Source organism: Ailuropoda melanoleuca, chromosome 6 (assembly GCF_002007445.2).
Source record: "Ailuropoda melanoleuca isolate Jingjing chromosome 6, ASM200744v2, whole genome shotgun sequence".
Taxonomy (NCBI): Eukaryota; Metazoa; Chordata; class Mammalia; order Carnivora; family Ursidae; genus Ailuropoda; species Ailuropoda melanoleuca.
Window position 1 is genome coordinate 51077021 of NC_048223.1, and position 19888 is coordinate 51096908.

Genomic DNA, 19888 nt, shown 5'->3' on the forward strand with positions numbered 1-19888 from the left:
GTGTCTTAAGTGGGAAAAGGCTAATATGAATATAACACCAAATTGCTATTTATGAAGGTGAAGTTCAGGGCTACATCTCTGATCATCATTTCCCTCTTGCACTGTAACTACAGCCTTGATAAACTATTTGATATTCCCCTTACCTGAAAAGTGTAGTCATCCTGGATCCAAGCATGTAAACACACACACACACACACACACACACACACACACACACACCCATTACCTTTCTTCTAGCTAATATCCTTTGGGTCTTAGCTTAGATGTTATTTCCCCCAGCAAGCCTCCTGCAATATCCCCAAGACCCTATAATGTGCCATCTCTAACAGCCTGAACAGCAGTAGTCTGGGTCACTCTGTACAGAATTGCCTATCTACCTGTCTGCTTCTTCCATTAAGACTCAATGTTCCTTGATGGCAAGAACTTTCCTTCTTGATCATTACTGTATCTTTAGGGGCTATCACAGCGCCCACAAAGTAGTGAGGTGCTCCATGTAAATTTGTTGAATGAATGCATAGATTTTGCAGTATAGAAAGCAAGTCCTGTTACCATCAAGATTCCAAGATGTGTTCTTTCCTGAAACATATTTGCTAAGATAAAAGGAGTGCCGATTATGTCAAAGAGCTATTGAGTTGGCTCTGCCATTAGTATCACTTGCCTATAGTAACAGGAGTGCTGGTCACGAAGAGTCTACTGACCCTGTTACAGCACAGCTACTTGCACCATCTCTTTTTCCCTGCTGATCAGAACTTGCCTCCCCGTCCAGAGGCAGAAAACGCCAACTATTCTCTTCCTCAGGCTCCCTTGAAGCTATGTGACTCAACTGTAGACAAGGAAATGTAAGGAGAATTCTACTTGGGTTTCTACTAAATGGTTTTCACCTTCCAAAAAGGGGTTGCAGGAACTCTCCTCTTCCTTCTTGCTGCTGGAAGACATGAGGTAGCTCTCTTGAGACTGAGGCGACAAGCCTGAGAATTACAGCTAGTACGTTAAGAAAAAAAAAAGCCAATGACATCATGGTATGGTTGTGGGAAACCTGACTTTGTCACCTTAAGACTTACTGCTATGTGTGATTGATCAATGTCTTTAGTGTTTGGACCCTTGTTGATCAGGAATATTTTGTTACTTACAGGTGAACACAGCCTAACTAATCATGTAAGGAACATGCAAATTTTCCTCTGTGACTTCATGATATTCCAAAGCCAGTATAAAGTGGCAGGTGGAATTGGGATACCCAGGAGCCAAAATCATTATTTGAAGAACTAAAGACATGAAAGGATCATCTAATGATGAAATCTTTTGGCTAAAGATGAAATCCATGTGCTCCTATTAGAAAAGGACAGTATGTTTGCCTACATTGGAGAAGAAGCATGAGAGGGTAAATTGGAGAAAGATATTCACAAGCATATTCATTCTCGGTGTCTTTGTTCAGAATTGGCTCATGAAACGATTATATGGATAATTACCTGCCTGGGCAACTCTCAATGGCCCTAGTAGTAAAAAAAAAAAAAAGTTCAAAAACCATATGTATTTTTCTAGCAATAAATCTTTGGAGGGCAGGAAGGAAAGGATGAAGGGGACCCCCATATATTTGGGCGGTTACTTAGAGATACCATTCATATCACCTTCCAGCCTGACCTACATGGAATCCAGCACCATTCATTCCATCTCTTAGAAAAACAAGTATTCATGTGTCTGCAACACTTCTCAATAGAACATATGTTCCAAATTTTACTAATTTATTATTAAATTATTAATTTATTATTAAATATGATATTGCATATTAGCAATTTTACATAATACTCATTGAAAATATAGAGGAATCATTCAGTATATGCACTCCTTCGAATCGGAGTGGACAGATTTCAACAAACTGAACACAGACACTTTGACATGAGACACAAGAACTTCTGCAGATGCCTTCTCCCACCAACCACACTCCTTTTCCCCATGTTCTCCAGCAATTTCAGGAGCTTTTGCCACACGGTTTGGCTCCAATGAGCCACAAACACAGCTTGGATGTAGGTTTGTATATTCACAGATCAGATCTGCCTCTTTGTGGTGTTGCTTAATGCAGGAGTGAACAGCTATGGTTTCTATCATGCAGGATCTGGTCTTATTTTCCTATACAAACAGAAACGGCACTGCGTGGGCTGGAAGAGACAGCAGCAAGTGAGCAAACACATTTCTGTGGGTTATCTGGGGCCAGGAGAACTGGTGGACGGAGGGCTGGTGCAGAAGGCTCAGCACCAAGGCAATGCTGGGTCTGGCTTGGCACGGTTGCAAGTAACCAACAGGGAATCACAGGCCCACTGGAGAGCTTCAGTGGGAAACATGGAGGTAGTGAAAAATAATTCAAAAGCTCTTCTGAATCATGAGAAATACTTTGTAAAATCTTATCATCTGTTCTAATATCATTCATCTGTCTAAGGACAACTTTCAGAATTTCCTGCTCCTCGAAGCCTCTGAACTGTTATTCTAAACACTGTGTGACCGTAGGGAAAATGATCACTAGTCTTTGGAATCCAATTAGCTAATTCTCCAGCAGTGAACTCCCACAGAACCAGAACCCTGGTCCATCAGAGTGTCCCAGGTTCATTCCAATGCGATATAGCATGTTTAGTCATATGTAAATGAACGCTAGGATTATTGTTCTTAGTATCATTACTATTTTCAAGCCTTAACATTTGTTTTGGAAATACAGGGCAATTTTTCCCCCTAAAATGCTAAAGCTTTTACATACATACAGAAGCATGACTTAGTTTTTGGAAATTCACTTGGTAGCCTGGGAACCAGCTCCTTGTTAACTTGGATCATTTTTTTTATTAAAGATTTTTATTTATTTATGTGACAGAGAGACAGCCAGCGAGAGAGGGAACACAGCAGGGGAGTGGGAGAGGAAAGCAGGCTCCCAGGGGAGGAGCCCGATATGGGACTCAATCCCAGAACGCCGGGATCACGCCCTGAGCCGAAGGCAGATGCTTAACGACTGCGCCACCCAGGCGCCCCATCTTGGATCATTTTAAATGGAATTGGTACTTCTGGGCAATCATTGTCAGACTGTCATATCTCATTCTGCTAGACATTGGGCTGGGTATTTCATAATGCCCCCAAATAACCATGAAAACAACTTTTTACAAATGGTCTGGAGCCTCTTTCCCCCCACAATAGAGCACCCAACCAGATTGTATATAAGATAGGACTTGAAGATTACTGCTTTATAAATGCCTTCCAGAATTTATACACTGAATTTATATACTGAGTTTTCTCCTTCAAAATAGTCCCCTTTTGACACTAACACATTCATCCCAAATATGATCACAGCAATCGTCAAGGCCAGGCACTAGCACAATGCTGGGTATGTAGGTCTTAAATATATATTCTTTGATTGAGCAGGTCTATGAGTAAGTGAGTGGGAAAAGAGCAGATAAATGAATTTAGAGCTTGCCCTTTGAGGACCCCCTTCCAATCCAGTAACACTTTTGTTTTAAATATCTAGACTAATGGCAAAGCTTGTATTTTGGGGGTGACTGTGATTAGTGAAAACAGTCAAAATCACTTAGAACCAGTCTTGGGAAGAGGAGACACAACTCAAAGGGATAAGGGCAGTTAGGGAAACACAAGACATGATCAAAATATTACCGGTCTGACTTTCTTGTGTTTGGCCTCAGAAGGCAATGCCAGAAATAATTTACTAGCATTAACCAATCTGGATCAGGTACATCGACTCCAGGGTAATGGCTTTGCCAGGCTGTGCTCAAGAGAGAAGAGTCGGCATGCTAGTTTCCACACTAATTTTCTCTCATTGGGCATATACATTTATGGTCAGTGTTTATATAACATATTTTTAAGTGTGATGGAGTCGGGGGAGGAGGGGAAGTCCTGAAGCCTTTGTTAATGCTAAATCCGCAAAACTCCATTGTTTCCATCTGCAAAATAAAGAATTTCCCAGCACGAATATTCGATAATTCTATACATAAATAGTTGTACCATTGTTCACACATCTTCAACCACTCTCGCTCACTTTTCAGAGGCTTCATATTGAGGGGACGTGTTCCTTCAAACAGCCACCAGGCCCCGAGGGAAGTTCTGCGTTAGTCTCTAGACCACCCAGGGTACGAAGCTCCGAGAGCAAGACAAACTGGACACACGCACACACCCCTCTGTCCCTTACAGTAAACTATCTGTCCCCCGACAGGGACAATCATCCAAGTCATCATCACAGTTTACATTTATGTGAAATCATTTTTATAAATCATAGAGTGTAGCTGCTCTTTCAATGAACTGTCAACTCTTCGTTAGGAAGTCACTACTTCAAAGGCAGCGGAAGTGCTTTCAAATGGAAGTGTGACCGCTGGCTTGAGAAATTCCTGCTTCCTATTGTGTCCGAAGTATCTTATTCTGTAGATCCCAGGCTGGGCAGTGTCTGGAATATGCCACTGTATCGTGGTATTGCTGTGACCCACCAGTCCCTTGTGCCAATAGAACCTGTTGGTAGAAGACAAACAAGCCAACTGAGTTTTACTCTTAAAAATGTGTGATTAGAAAAATGTATGAATATTCATCATATGAATATTGAGGGAGTACCTACCCTAACCAAAGCACTATCCTGTATATTGAGAGTGCAGCAATGAACAAAACAGGGACAAATACTTACTTCCTGGAAGAGACCCTTTAGGAAATAGCCATTTGTAGAAAGAGTTTCACTTGTTCTACCTTTCTAACTACCCAAACACTACCCACCCCAGGGAGCCTCCCTCACCTGATACTCAGAATACAAGATGTCTCTTGCGTGAGAACTGCTAGAACATTCCTCTTGCCCTTGTCATCCTCTGTGTCGACTGACACATTTGTTAAAAGTATATATTTAATGAGTGCCTGTGCCAGACTCTATTCTAGGGGTCTGAGGATACAGTAGTGAGCACAACAGACATGGCCCAAAGTTCCATGAAGCATATACGCCCCTGGGGCAAGGGGGGAAGATAGGCAACAAATTAGAAATCAACAAATGATCTTAAAAGTGGGAAGTGAAATGAACCAAATAAGGCAGAGGTATCTCTATGGAGATGTTATTTAAACTGAACCCACACATTCCCAGAGGAGATACATTCCAGGAAGAAGGAACAGAGATGCAAAGCAGCTTCAGTGGGAAAGCAGAGGGTGCAGGGAAGGAACAGAATGCCCTGTAGGATCAGGGTGCAGTGGGCTGTGGCACAGAGGTTGAGCTGACAGAAACAGATGGAGTCAGCTCGTATCCGTCCTTGCAGACCACTACAAGGAGTTCAGATACCCTGCTAGGTAAGTGAGATACAATGGGCTAACTGATGTCCCCAACAGTGTAGAGAGTGGGTGCTCAGGGCAGAGAGGGTGTTCTCAACATTCCGTGTTTTTCAAGGATGGGCCCAGTGCTCTCATGACAGAGGTGATGATACTGCTGTTGGTGAACAGGAAGGAGGCCTATCCATGCCCTCCATGTTCACTGCTATTCTGAGTTGGGGCTTTAAAAAAAAATCATCGTTTTTTATTATTTAGATAATAAAAAATGGTTATAATCTGCATAACCTTATTTTAACAATAAATATGTGTTTATTATTTGTTTTAAAATGACCAATACCCTAGAGTCCTAAAGATCAGAGGAAAATGTATGTCCATATTTATGTGTGATTATCAAAGGGGGCACAGTATGTTCAAACTTCGATTTTCGGTTAACCATGGGGAGCAAACCAACATGCAACCCATCACTTAGTTTAAGGTGATCCAAATTAGACAGAAATTGCCAAAACTTTTGCCCACTTGTTGTGCAGTGTGAAATTTACACACTTGGGAGCAGAAATATTTTCTTATTTCAGACACATTTTCAAAACTTCAATATATGTATTCAGCTCAGATATTTGGTAAACAAAGGCACAGAGATATGTTTCTGAGGGAACTCTATCAGCAAATTCCTTCCTTACTTGAGTCAGGAAGAGATAAACACTGGAGCATCTCGTGTTTTAGTAATTCAAATAAAGAATCATTGACCATGTATACAAGTACGATACATTTCGCGTATAGATTGTGATTTTCCCAGAAGGAACGTCAGGCTCTAAATAGACCTATAGCAACACCTCCACCCCAGTATGCCTTTCAGCCAGTCTGCAGGAAGGCCAGCCAGCCTTTGGGGGTAATGTCTGTGGCCGTGGAAAAAAACAAATCTAATAGATGTTTACAAAAATGGAGGCCATAACCTCATTAGCACCTAATCTTCCAGAAGCACACACCACACTGTTTTGCAGAAAAACAGAATCAAAATGAAGTCTAATAAATCAACTAAATATGGCCAGAAGGCTCCTTGGGAATTTGATGTCATTAATATCATGCATTGAGCCAGGCTTCCCATTTGTCTTCCCTGCATTACTAAACAACTGTTGTCAAGGCTTGAAAGACAAAATATCCAACAGACATGCTCACCGAGTCTCCCAGGAGGCATCATTATGCACTATCTGCCATGTTGCTGATGCGGCCTCATATTTCTCGACAGTGAGGAAGGTCTGATGGGTCTGAAATGTAATTAATATAACTGATGAGATCCCACACGGTAATAGAAGGAACTTGTCTGTAAATACATCCCTTGTGGACTGTAGGACAACCTGTCAATACCTTGTGTGAAATTATATTAGAATCTCATCCAAATTCTTAGGTGTTTCTCTTCACATTCCACGCAATGTCTTCAGAATGCTAATTCATCCAGGCTATTACATACCATGACCTTTTTTTTTTAAAGAAAACTGGATGATCATAATTTTAGAGCTAATAGCAAATTTTGCAAATGGGGGCAGAGAAGAGATAGAATGAAACTTGCGATTTTGAAAAAGGCATAAGTCAAACCTTTTCATGACATGTTTATTGATCTATATTCCAAGACCTTCTCTAGTCACGCCAAGTCTTGGGAGGGAAAATAGGAAAGTTTCTTCATCTTTCCTTCTCTGGGTAAATGAATTATGAGTAAATATACCTCTCGAGTGAAAGAATTGGAAAGGATGCATAAATCTTCCCTGTCCTAGGGTGCTAAAATCAATCCCTGTATTTTCTCATAATGGATTCCCAGAAAGCACATCAAAAGTAGGTTTTATTGTTCCCATTAGAAAATTGCTACAATAATTCAATTCAGACCAAGAATTCCATGTCAAATAAAGCACAAATTTGAATAATATAACAAATTCAAAGAGGCAGAGACCATAAATCTCCAAATTTTCCTCAAAAATCTTTAGATTGTGGGCCCTTAAGGGTAGGACTTGTATCTGATTCACTTTTATCCATTACAGGTGTTCAAATAAAACTTTGCTGAATGGATCACTCACACGTGGGCTGTGGGATTATTTAAAACTCTAATTACTCAACAGATAGGTTATATTCAATAAAGTTTTCATGATGATGGTGACTTGTAAAGAGAAGGGTTTCTGGCCATTTAGGGCAGAAGGACATCTGGGAGGCTGTAGATGGAGTAGGAGATTGGGCGAACCCTCATTGGACAAGTGTAGAGTGTAGACCAGAGAACAAGTCTAGACCACTGCATATGGAAACTATGTGACTATCCTTTCCCCTTCCCAACCCTAATCTCTACCTGATACACAATTAGTTAATACTAGTTACTTAATCTTTCTGGCCTCAGTTTCCTCATCTATAAAATGGGGACAATAAAATGTAAGCCAATGGACAGTAAGGAGAATAAAATGAGATTGATGTAATAATGTATGTAAAGTGCTTCACCTGGTGCCTGCAGAGTAAACCTTAGATAAATGGTGGTGAGGATTATTAACAATAAAAGGGAGTGGAAATTGTCTTATGTGGAGTCCCAGAGTCTTCTTAGAAATCAATTCTATTCTCATTACAGTGCTTTAAGCATTTTGTTCTCCTGCTTCTCCAAGGCAACAACGATGATGGTGTTTCTCCAGCCCAAGGATATCAACAGATAGCTAATCCTGCCATTTTGTCATAATGCTTTGATATCTTCAGAAAACAATGCCATAAACATGCAAATATTATGGCATAGTTTGACTACCTAGAGAAATTATTTCCAACAGGTGCATGTTGACTTTCCAAGCAGTCAAACATTTTTCCCCAGTGTCATATTTGACAATGTCATATTGCCACAATTGTTATCAGAGCAGTAATGATATTTCAATGAACAGAAATGGAAGGTTCATTTGGGAGGAAGGTGTTTGGGGTTATAAGTAACAATGGTCCTGGGAAGAATGTCTCATGGATACAGTAAGTGCATCCTCAGCCACACTAAAAAATATGACCTTGAAATCACTTTCGTATACTTACTTTCTTTTTCTTCTACATATTTCTTTACTGTTTGAATTTTTACAACTAGAATATGCCTAGTTATTGCTTGTGTAGTTATAAGAACATTCTTTTTTCTTTTAGTGAGAAAGAGAGAGAGAGTGGAAGAGGGGAAGAGGAGGAGGGAAAGAGAGGATCTGAAGCAGGCTCCATGCTCAGCATGGAGCCCGTTGTGGGCCTTGATCTCACGACCCTGAGATTATGACCTGAGCTGAAATCCAGAGTCAGATGCTTAACTGACTGAATCACCCAGGTGCCCCCATTATAAGAACATTCTAAAGGAGTTAAAGAGGAGTAAAACGAATTCATTTTATTAAGGGCATGTATTTTATTATACATATGTATACTTTACATATGATAAAAACAATTAAGTATGAAATGACGTGTAACAAGCTATAAGCAATTATTGCCTCTGAAAAGGTTTATGGAAAGAGAGGTACTTTCACATTCGACTTTAAGCACTTCTATATGGTCTGTTTTTACATTAAACATGTAATTCATGCGTCATTTTTCAAGATTAATAAATATCCCATTAGAGCCAGCAGTAAAGAGTAAGGAAATGGCAAATGCAAGATAACATAAAGCACCTGGGCCAGGGCCCCAAGCCAGTGGGACATCCCCCCCAGGGGTCCATGGTCACTCCACAACACTGGACGTAGGACCAGAGGCTGCAGTTCTGGAGTAAGAGAGGAGCCAGAATTGGGGGGAGGAAGGAACCAAAGATATACTTCGCTTTTGGTCCTTTGGTGATTTTACCCAATTTTGTAGCGTTTCTAAATCAGAATACATAAATGGGATTGTATTGAAATTTGTATCTTCTCAAGGGACAGCGTAGCTCTCTCAGCTTTGTGCAATATGTGATCCTAGACAGACCCAGTTAAACGTTTCCTGTGCTTTTCTTCCCCCAGACTAAATTCCACATTACTCTTTCTACTGAAAATTTCTGCACACCTAAACAATAAGGTGAAAAGCAAGTCAGAACATTTTATCATTATGTCGTTAACCTCTACAAGGCTATTCAAATGAAGACTAAAAAGTGGATTTAAATCTGTCAAAAAAATCATTGAATCTTACCTGGTTTTCTGCTGAATTCTTCGGGTTAGCGCCTACGAATGTAACTTCAGCAACTTCTCCCTGAAGATAAAAACTCATGTGATGAGTTTATTCTTTGCCCTGCTCATATTTAGGCCATGATTTATGAAATGTTCTAGGATTCTGGGCACCTGTGCTGATTCTATCCTATTTAATCAAGTGAGTTATCTTCAGAGAATATTAGAGAACATACCCTTGCTACAACGGACACAGGAATTTTTGGCTGGGAAATTACTCAAGAATTTTTCACCAGTGAATTTGTTTTTAGTACATTCAGATAGAGATGAAGACAAGGCATTTAAATGGCTTCTTCAGCCTTTGATATTGTCTCACTCTTCCCTCAGACACACATACAGGAAATGAGCTGACTCAAATCAAAGCAGTCAAAACTTCCCGTGAATGACTTGCACTGACACTTGCTCTTGTGAGATACAAAGTGGAATAACAGGTGTGTACCTACCTTCCCACCTGAAACAATGACAAAGCTGGACAAATGTGCATTAAACCATGGCTTTCCAGACAGCAGAACAATGAAAGCAATCAAACGATGAAAACAATGATCCTTGAGTGACAGAAAACAGAGAAAACGAGCTTCGCAATTGCTCCAGCCTAATGCCCTCAGAGTGTGCAGTTCACAGCACGAGGAGGCAGAGCGCAAGCAAAGCCAGGCCACTGGTCTAAATTAAGGAATAGCTGTGGGAGTCCGTGAAGGTCAAATAGTCTTATGTTCACGAGGTAGAGTAATAGAGACAAGCGTGTACCAGCGAGAGGAGAGCTACATACAGAGAACTCTGGAGATCTGTAGAAGGTTCCCCTCAAATCTGCATGCAGGGAAGAGAACCACCTGAAACCAGGAAAAGAACCTATCAGCAGAAACTGAAATTCTTACTCCCTGAAGCATCTAAGCACACAGTCTGATCAATATTTGATTGGACATTAAGGTATATAACCACAGGGGCAACACTTGAGAGCCAGACTTAAAAGTAAAATCAAGAACAAAAAAACGGAGCAGATCCAATAACCACACATTGCAACAGAGACAGACGGTACTGATTTGGTCCGCTCCGGTGTTCAGTGAGCAAACAGACAAACAAAAACAACAACTCTGGGGTGGGGAGGTCAGGTTAGAATCCCGAATTGCTACAATGTATCAAAACACATCTAGTATTCTACCAAAAAAATGTTGGGATGTGCATACATGAAAATATCACTCATACTGGGGGGAAAAAGTCTAATCAAAACTGCCTTTCTGTGTCCCCAGATGTTGTAGTTAACAGACAAAGACTTCAAAGCAGCTGTTGTAAACATGTTCTAAGAACTAATACAAACCGTGTTTAAAGAATTAAAGAGAAGTCGTATGTTAATGACTTAACATATGGAGAAACTCAGTGAAAAGAAGTAATCTTTAAAAATGTATTGGATGTTCTAGAGCCGAAAATCACAACTGACATGAGAAATTCACTAGAAGAGCTTAATAGCAAATATGAGAAGAAAGGAGAAGTGAACTAGAATTTATCAATATAAATTATTTGGTCTGAAGAATGGACAGAAAAAAACTGAAGAGAAATTGCTAGAATCTCAGAAACAAGCGGGGCATCAAGTATACCAACATTCACAAACCAGAAGTCCCAGAATTCGAGGAAAGAGAGAAACAAACAAACGAAAAATCTTTTGGAAGAAATAATGGATGAAAATTTTCCAAACTTCATAAATATTAACTTGTGACCCAAGGAACTCAGCAAATCCCGAACAGGATAATCCCAGAGTACTTCACATTTAGGCGCATTGTCACGAACTGGTGGTAGGCAGAGACAAATAAAAAATCTTGAAAGCAGTAAGAGAAAAATGATGCATTACTTTCAGGGAAACTCCAATAAGATTAGCAATTGATTTCTCATTAGAGGGTGAAGAACAGTGGTGACAGGATAACATACTCAAAGTGATAAAAGAAAACCATTTCTCAACCAAGAAGGCAGCAAAACTATTCTTCAAAGATAAAGGGAAAATAAAGCCATTGCAGCTAAATAAAGCCTGAGAGAATTTGTTGTTAACAGAGCTGTCATACAAAAAAATACACTAAGGGAAGTTCTTCATGCTGAAAGGAAATGATGCTAGATGGTAATAACAGTTCAAATTCCTAAGAAACAATAAGGAGCACCAGAATGGTAAATATGTGGGCTAAGTTTAAAATATTCCGTGAATATGCTTTTCTTATCTTCTTTTAATCTCTTTAGAAGGTGTGAGACTATATAAGACAGTTATAACATTGTATTATTGCATTTATATATAGATGTGATATATGTGACAACAATATCACAAAGGATGAGAAAGGAAAAATATATTGGAGCAATCTTTTTATATTTTTTAGAATTGTTAGTATTATATTGAAGTAGAGTGCAATTAATTGAGATGCGTATTATAGCCCATGACAGAATAAGATATATACATGTATATAAATATAGTCTCTGTCCCCATTTCCTGATACACAGCTCCTAAAACCCTTGGAATCCCTGAAGTGGTGCGTCTTTTTGTATGTTAATGAGATGACCAGTGGCTGAGGTAATGTGGGGGGGTGGGTGAGGGCTAGTTGTCAGGTGAATCAACCTTGTGATTAGAGGGTTGGAATTATCAAGTCCAACCCCCACCCCCCGATCTTCAGAAGGGGAAAGAAGACAGAGGGTTGAATTAATCGTTAATAGCCAATGATGTGATCAATTGTGCCTATTTAATGAAGCTTGCATAAAAGTCCCTAAAGTCTGGGGTTCAGAGAGCTTCTAGATGGGTGAATGGATGGAGATGTTGGGGGGGGTGGCCTTCCTGGAGAGGTCACGGAAGCTTGGTCCTCCTTCCCTCATACCTTGCCCTCTGCTTCTCCTCCATCAGACTGTTGCTGAGTTGTAATTCATGTATAAGAAACTGATAACCTAGTGCGTAAACTGTTTTCCTGACTTCTGAGAGCCTGTTCCTACAAGTTATTTAACCCAAGGAGGGGCTCATGGGAATCTCCAATTTGTAGCCAATCAGTCAGAAGCAGAGATGACGACTTAGATTCACCATTGGTTTCTGAAGCGTGTGAGGGGGTGGGGGGGAGGAGTACAGTCTTGTGGGACAGAGCCCTTAACCTGTGAGGTAAATGCCAGCCCCAAGCAGATAGTGTCAGAACTGAACTGAATCATAGGACACCAAGTTGATGTCTGCAGAGAATTGGAGAATTGTTTGGTGTGGGGGAAATGTCCACACAGCTGCTGTCGGAAGTGCTGAAAGTAGAGAGTGTGGAGAGGAAAATCAGAATTCTTTTTTCTTTTCAAGTCCTTAAAACAACTACTAGGGAAATAATCAAAAATATATATGGTCAAAAAAATCAACAGAGGAATAAAAAAGTTACACTAAAACCTAAAAAGAACCGAAGCTTCTACCTTAAGAAATGAGAAGAGCAAAATAAAATTGAAGCAGTCAGAAGGAAGAACACAAAACACCAGAGCAAAAATCAAAACAGAAAATTGAAATCAAAACAGAAAAACAACAGATAAAATCAAGGAAGCTAAAAGCTAGCTCCCTGAAGACACAAATTATCAAAATCAGGAAGAAAGAAGGGCCATCATTGTTGACCATACAGAAATTAAAAGGATTGTAAGAACATATTATGAACTTCATCCAAACAAAATAGACAACTTACACAAAACAGGCAAATGCCTAGGAAGATTTTTAGATAATTTTTAGAAAGATGCAGATTCCTCAAGACAAGCTAAATGCCAAGAAAGATACATAACTGACTCAAGAAAAAAACAGAAAATCTGAATAGGCTTATAAGTAAAGAAATTGGAGTAGTAAATAAAAATTTTGCCATAAAGAGAAGCCAAGGTCCATGTGGCTTTGCTAATAAATCTGACTGAATATTTAAAGAAGAAATAATACCAGGATTTTCCATACACTTTCAGAAAGTACAGGCGGAAACACGTGCTAACTCATTCTTTGAGACTAGTGTTACCCTGACACCAAAAGCAACAAAACTAACACGTGAAAAGAAGACTGCAAATATCCCTTATGGACATGAGTATAAAACTTCAGCAAAATCTTAACAAACCAAATTTAACAACATATAAAAATATTCCATACCATTACAAAAGGGCATTTATTTAATATCTGAAAATCAACTAATGCAATACTCTGTATTAATAGAGTAAGAGACAAAACCCTACATGATCACCTCAGTAGACATGAAAGCATTTGAAACAAATCCAACACCCATTCTTCATTAAAAAAATAATAATAACTTGGCATACAAGGGAACTATCTCAACATGATGAAAGTCATCTACAATAATCCTCAAGAAAACATCATACTTAACAACTGAATACTCTTCCTCCTGATTAGAAACAAGAGAAGGATGCCCAGTCTTACAACGTGTCTTCAACATTGTCTTGGAGATTCCAGCCAGTGCGTTAAGGGAAAAAAAATAAAATAAAGGCCTCCAGTAAAGAAATCCAAAAAGGAATAAGTGAGCTTGCTTTTATTCACAGACGACATGATACTGTATGTAGAAATTTCTAAGGAATCCACATCCCCTGCCCAAAATCTACTGGGACTAAGAAATGATTTAGCAGAGTCGCAGGACACAAGATAAATATAAAATAGTAATAGTCCAAGTCCTGCTTCATTGCTACGTGCTTTTCCTGTCCTTGATTTGAGACTTTTCTGAGCTCTAGCAAATGGTTCCATGACCATCCATTTAAGAAGAAAAGAAGAACTTGGATTTTAGAAATTTGATTTTACATCATTACCACCTGCAAAATAAATATTTCCCCATTCCCATGTTTGCAGAGGCTCTGCACAGTTAAGAACAATTGTCAAAATTATCGTTGCTAACAGCTGGCTACAGCATGATTACAGGCAGGTGTTGACATTAGACAGTATCTTCCCCCCATCCCCAGACACAGGCTTCTGGAAGATTCCAAGATCTCTTTGGGAGCCTTACCACTCTATATGTAGGTTTCGCAGGCTGCAGAACATCCCCAAAAGTTTTGCCTATTGGTGCTCTATCCACAATATTAGGAATTAAAGAGGCTATCAGTTGTTTGAAAAATGGAGGCTCTGGACCTCTGCTCAGGTTGGCTACTGTATCCTAGAACAGAGAGCATTTGTTTAAGGACCACACAATGTAGAGTCAAAGTCCCTTTCCCCAGTCCCCCACCTCCCAGAAATGCCCTCAGTAAAGGAAACATCCACACACACATCATCTCTCCAAGAGCTAACAGCTTTAACAAAATGTGGGGCAACTTTGCTAAAATGTGAGTCTAGACGTCCACAATTTAAACTTTTGTCACTAGAGGAATGTTTGGGTCGTAGACAACACTTTTGCTCCCTCAGACCATGCAGTCCAGAGATCAGAGTGTAAACACTATATAAGTTTGATTCTGGGACAGTCATTTTTCAATTGCATGACTTTGGAGAGGAGCCTAACCCATGGTAAGACTTTATACCATGACACTGTGATTTCCTTTTAATTTTTAAAAATTAATCTTACTCAGAGTCAATACCAAGCTTTTTTCCCTCTAAATCCTTCTTTGTGCTAATTAAAAAATATAATAAATACACTTTTAACTTAAAAGTTAAGATCTGCATATGCCCTGACTGGTCTAATCTATGTTTTCCACATTTGTCACCTTTAATAGTATCATCAGAACGTTAATCTCAAATTTTAAGTAGTCCTTCATAATGGACACTGATCCTCACTTGAACAACTTAATCTTTTTCAACGGCCATAACATCTATTTGCTGGCCTTTCGCTTTCACAAATGGGACCATAAGCTGGGAGATACTTGGTATTTTGTTTCAAGATCACGTGGCTAATCTTAGCTACAGAACCATAACACTGGCTGTGATACAAATTTCTACAAAATGAATCACACTTTCTGCTTAAGTTTCACTATAAAACCTGAAGACTATTTCCGTGGGAGGAACTATAGATGTACAGTCAAAGCAAGTGAAAACAGTGGCCGTCTCTCAGGATGTATAATCTAAATATTCTATAACTAGTTACAGCTTTTATGATGAAAATTAAAGCAGTTCCATTTTGGGGGGAAAAAGGGATCACACCTAAAACTGAGAGGAATGCTATGATAAAAAAATCATCAGGCAATTAAGATACATCCTAAGTAGATACCTGGTCATGAAACTTCGTACGGTCAGCAATTAGGTGGAGGCATATGGAGTTGCCCATATTCAACTGTTTTGACCCTCACAAGCATCTGTATTGTTTGTTTCCACTCAATATAACCAAGCTCTTTCTCTGAATGGGCTCTGTTGTCTTCGCTACGTGGTAATTGTGTCCCAGCCTTTATTGGGGCTTATATGGTATTATATAAAGATCTGCTGATGATTTTAAGCCCTTTATCCTGCTTATTGGCTCACCTTCCGACACCAGAATCAGCTTCATTAATACCTGCACCCTAAAGGAAGAGGTCCAAGAGTGGAGTTCTTCTAAGTCAACTTGTTGAGGTGCACGTATTCTAGATCGATGCAATGTGTATGCATTCCAAGGTTGTACTTCATCACATCTAAGCCTCTAGTGATTATAGCAACTGCTACTGTTTTTGAGAAAGTAAAAACATGCTACTTTATAGTCGTAAAACTCGTCTGATTGGAAGATGCATCCCCATTTCAGAGATGCTACAATATGGGAAATGGGCATCTCAGAAGGATGATCTGCTCAACTCATTAAGAGATTGGAGAGACTCTGGGCAGGCCTTGAGAACACTGGTTCAACCCCCGGCTAGAGTAAGCCTGATGACTTCCATCTCCAAACCACTTTGCTCATCTGAAAAATGGGGGGAAAATGATACCTCCCTACTTTCACATAATAATCAGGAGGGTAATATGAGATCATATATGTGAACGAAGCTGTCACCACCAAAAGATGTTAACTATATCTGAATTTACTAATGGTTTTGTTCCTTAGAGATACGTCATAGCTGCAAACTTCAAAAATAAAGGTTTTGAAAAATAAAAATAAAGGAAAAACTGGACATTTGAAGCTAAGGCTTTCTTTTGCTTCCCCTGCATCTCCCCACCCCTGAGACACACATGCCTACAAGTTTTGATTACCGTAGCAATGGCCTTAGCAAGGCCTCTGAAGAGCTGGATGTAAGCGGACAGAGTGTGGGGTCCATAAATTGTAGATGCCGCTTCATACCGCTGAGCCTGCAGGAGAGACAGGGCTGAGTTTTACACTGTTCTATGTATCTCCAACCATTTGCAGAAGTGCCACATCTTAGGAGAGGGGTGATGTTGGACATCTCACATAATTCAAACAGGCATAATTCAACATTAATCCTGACAAAGGACGGTGGGCATTTCCATTTACCAGCTAAAGTAAATGGCTCCCATTAACTACTTGCTAAATGGAGTCGGTTCTCAGTTTATGCCATTTGGACTGTCGCTCCATCTAATCTGAGAGAGCGGAATAGCTCCTAAGCTTAAGTCTATCGTAAGTACTTGCAATATAAATGTTGGCCCTCAAGGAGCATAGCAGGAGGGGGAAAATGAGGGAAAATGAGAGTCTCAGTAACTCCTGGGGAGATTGGGGATGATGGTACTGTGTGAAGGACATTTAACCACCATATGGCTATAAAATAGAAGCAGATGCATCTCCTTTAGCTGAACTGCAAGCCTCCTGTTGTTTCACGGGAATCTCAGACTCATCAAATCTAAAGTGGAGCTCATTATTCCAAAGACACCCGCTGTCCCTGCAACGTTCTTCATCCCAGTGAATGCCACCCTTCAGCCATCTTAAGACTCCTTCTTCTCCTTCATCCTACATCCAGGAAGTCTCCAAGCTACCATTATTTGGAATCTCTTGAATTCCTTCATTTCATTTTCCTCTCTCCCGATCTTACTGAGGCCAAACCCTTGGTTCTCACCCAGATCATAACTATAACTTCCTAATCAGTTCTCTGCCCCCACACTTGCCCTTCCAATTTATTTTTCTACACTGTCATCCTAGTGACATTTCTAAACCAAAATTTGATCAGAACACTCCTTCCTTGGAATTCTACTGCCATTTTCCAAAACCTTCCTTATTGAGGTAAAGCCCTATAGCATAGCATAAAAGATGTTCCATCAGCTAAAACCTCCCCATCAACTAGCCCCTGTCTCACTACCCTCAACTAATTATGGCCACTCAAACGTACTAACTCAGCATCCCCAGACTTTTGCATGGATAGCTTCCTCAATACAGGACACCTCCCTAACTTTTCTTTCCCTAACTAGCCCTACTCATTCTCAAAAACTCAGACAGAGGTTACATCTTCCAGAAAGCCCTCCAGTCTCCATTCTCTAATACCCAATACAGACTAGTGAACTTTCTCTTTCTTTTCCTGTTAACCTCGTACATCCCTTTTACAGCAATGTGATCACCTGCTCTTTCCTGACTTTCACTAGATCATAAATCCCAGTAGTCTTGAGGGGAGGGGCAGATTTTTACTAATTGTTATGCCCAGATAGTGCTTAGTACAGTATCTGTCCCAACACATGTCTGTTGAATTAATTAGTGAATAAATTAATTAATATTAATCCTTGCAGGAGCATGTCCCTGAGAGAAGTTGTAGGGGTTCCTAACCTTATTTGTGCCCAGGACTCCTATGCCAATCTGTTGAGGCCTATGGACCCCTCAGAGTAAATGTTCCTGAATGTATAAAGTAAAATACATTGTTGAGAAAGAAAACCAATTAGACTGAAATATATTTAATCAAACAATAAAAAACCATTTTTGTGATAGGATAACCTTTGTTCTTCTTTATTGAACAAGTAACATTTTTGCTTCTTTACTGAGTAACAAGATCTAGTAGCAGATCTAATAACTACTGTAATTTTAAAATAGTGATGAGAGTGGAGTTAATTCCCAATCTGCAATAACTCTGTGATATAAAATATATCTGTGGTTCCTATGGGTGACAAAGTCACAGGTACTGCTAATACTATTGTCGTTTGTCACCTACATTCCCAGTTGAAGGAAATTCTACATAACGGTTACAGAGAAATGGGAAAAAAATGGATAAAGGAAAAGTATTCCCATCGAAGTTTGCCCCAATTAAGAACCTTTATTCAACAGAATTTCCTAGAAGGCAGGGAAAGTCAACAGAGGGCAGCAGGGCAGACGCCACTGTTGGCATCACTGGACATTTGTCAAAAAGTGGACTGGATGCCTCTGTGTGGACTGCCAAGATATACCAGCAGATACATCAGCAAACATGAACTTGGGAATCTAGACTGTTCCCGCATTTTTAACTACTACCATTAAAAAGTACTTGAGCTACTGTCTGCACTATTGGCAAACAAGAAACATTACCTCCCTTAAATTCTCAGAGGTTTTGTTTCTTAATTTATGTTGTGGGTATAATAAACCCCTACCCCAGGGCTTGCTGTGAAGACGACTGAAGGTAACATTTGCAAGGTGCTTGGCTAGCACATTCAATAAACAGTAGCTATTGGGCACCTGGGTGGCTCAGTTGGTTAAGCGTCTGCCTTCACCTCAGGTCATGATCCCAGGGTTCTGGGATCGAGTCCTTCTCCTTCTGCCTCTCTCTCTGTCTCTCATGAATAAATAAATTTTTAAAAATATTTTTAAATAATTAGTAGCTATCAGTGAGAATTTTCCTCCATTCTACAGAAACTTCAGGCATCAAAAGCACCATGGACAGAGTTAGGAAAGTTGTATGTCACCACCCAGGCTTATTACCAGTACTCCAGACAAAATAATTTATTTCAGAAAAAGTAGACATCAGTGAGACCAGAATTCTGACTGGAACTTGGACAGGGCAAACCTAGAACTCCCAAATACAACCTCTGGCTTATCATTCTCTCCTCTGTCCCAAAACAAAATCATCTCTCAAAAACACCATTAAGGAAGTCTAGAGAGAAAACCTGCATTTGACACAACAGTCTCGACAAGGGGATAGTTCATTTAAATGCCAAGAACTTTTCACCTTACCTGGTATTCTTCAAAGGTGGTAATGTAATGTGTATACACATTGCACAGACCCGAAATAACAATGGTCATATTCTGCATGCCATGGGTTGCAAATTCCTAGTGGCGGAAACATAGAGCTCAATAAAATTACTCTCCATCATAATGTGTATTATTTGCCCAGTTATACCTAACACACAATCATAGATGTGAGTCAGTAGCTCCCCTAATATCATTCGTAATGATCAAAACTGCTTTTCCTTGAGGAAAAGTAAGAGCCGACACTACACTACAGTTGGGCAAGTCAATGGATCTACAGACATCTTAGTGATTACATTTAAGTTGTAGAATCTTCTTATAACTAAAATACAGATATTTTATCCATTTCCTAAAAAGAATAATAGGAGGATACTAACTAACCATAGTGCTTATTTCCAACTCCAAGTAGTAAGACCTCTGTTGATTAGGTCTTTCTAGAACCATTTGCAATGCTTCCTGAATATA

The 19888-nt window shown here is 39.7% G+C and overlaps 1 protein-coding gene across 2 annotated transcripts in view; it reads right to left on the minus strand.

The window, feature by feature from the left end:
* Positions 1-2998: 2998 nt before the first annotated feature.
* The window catches only part of ASAH2 (N-acylsphingosine amidohydrolase 2), an 88915-nt gene continuing 72025 nt past the window's right edge, over positions 2999-19888 (minus strand). For both annotated transcript variants that reach the window (XM_034661774.1, XM_019794307.2), the window contains 6 exons: positions 19409-19504; positions 16525-16620; positions 14396-14542; positions 9403-9462; positions 6451-6539; positions 2999-4488 (listed from right to left, as the gene is read on the minus strand). In XM_034661774.1, the coding sequence (XP_034517665.1) occupies positions 4299-4488; positions 6451-6539; positions 9403-9462; positions 14396-14542; positions 16525-16620; positions 19409-19504 (678 nt within the window). In that variant the 3' untranslated portion in view covers positions 2999-4298. The remainder of the gene's footprint in view (positions 4489-6450; positions 6540-9402; positions 9463-14395; positions 14543-16524; positions 16621-19408; positions 19505-19888) is intronic.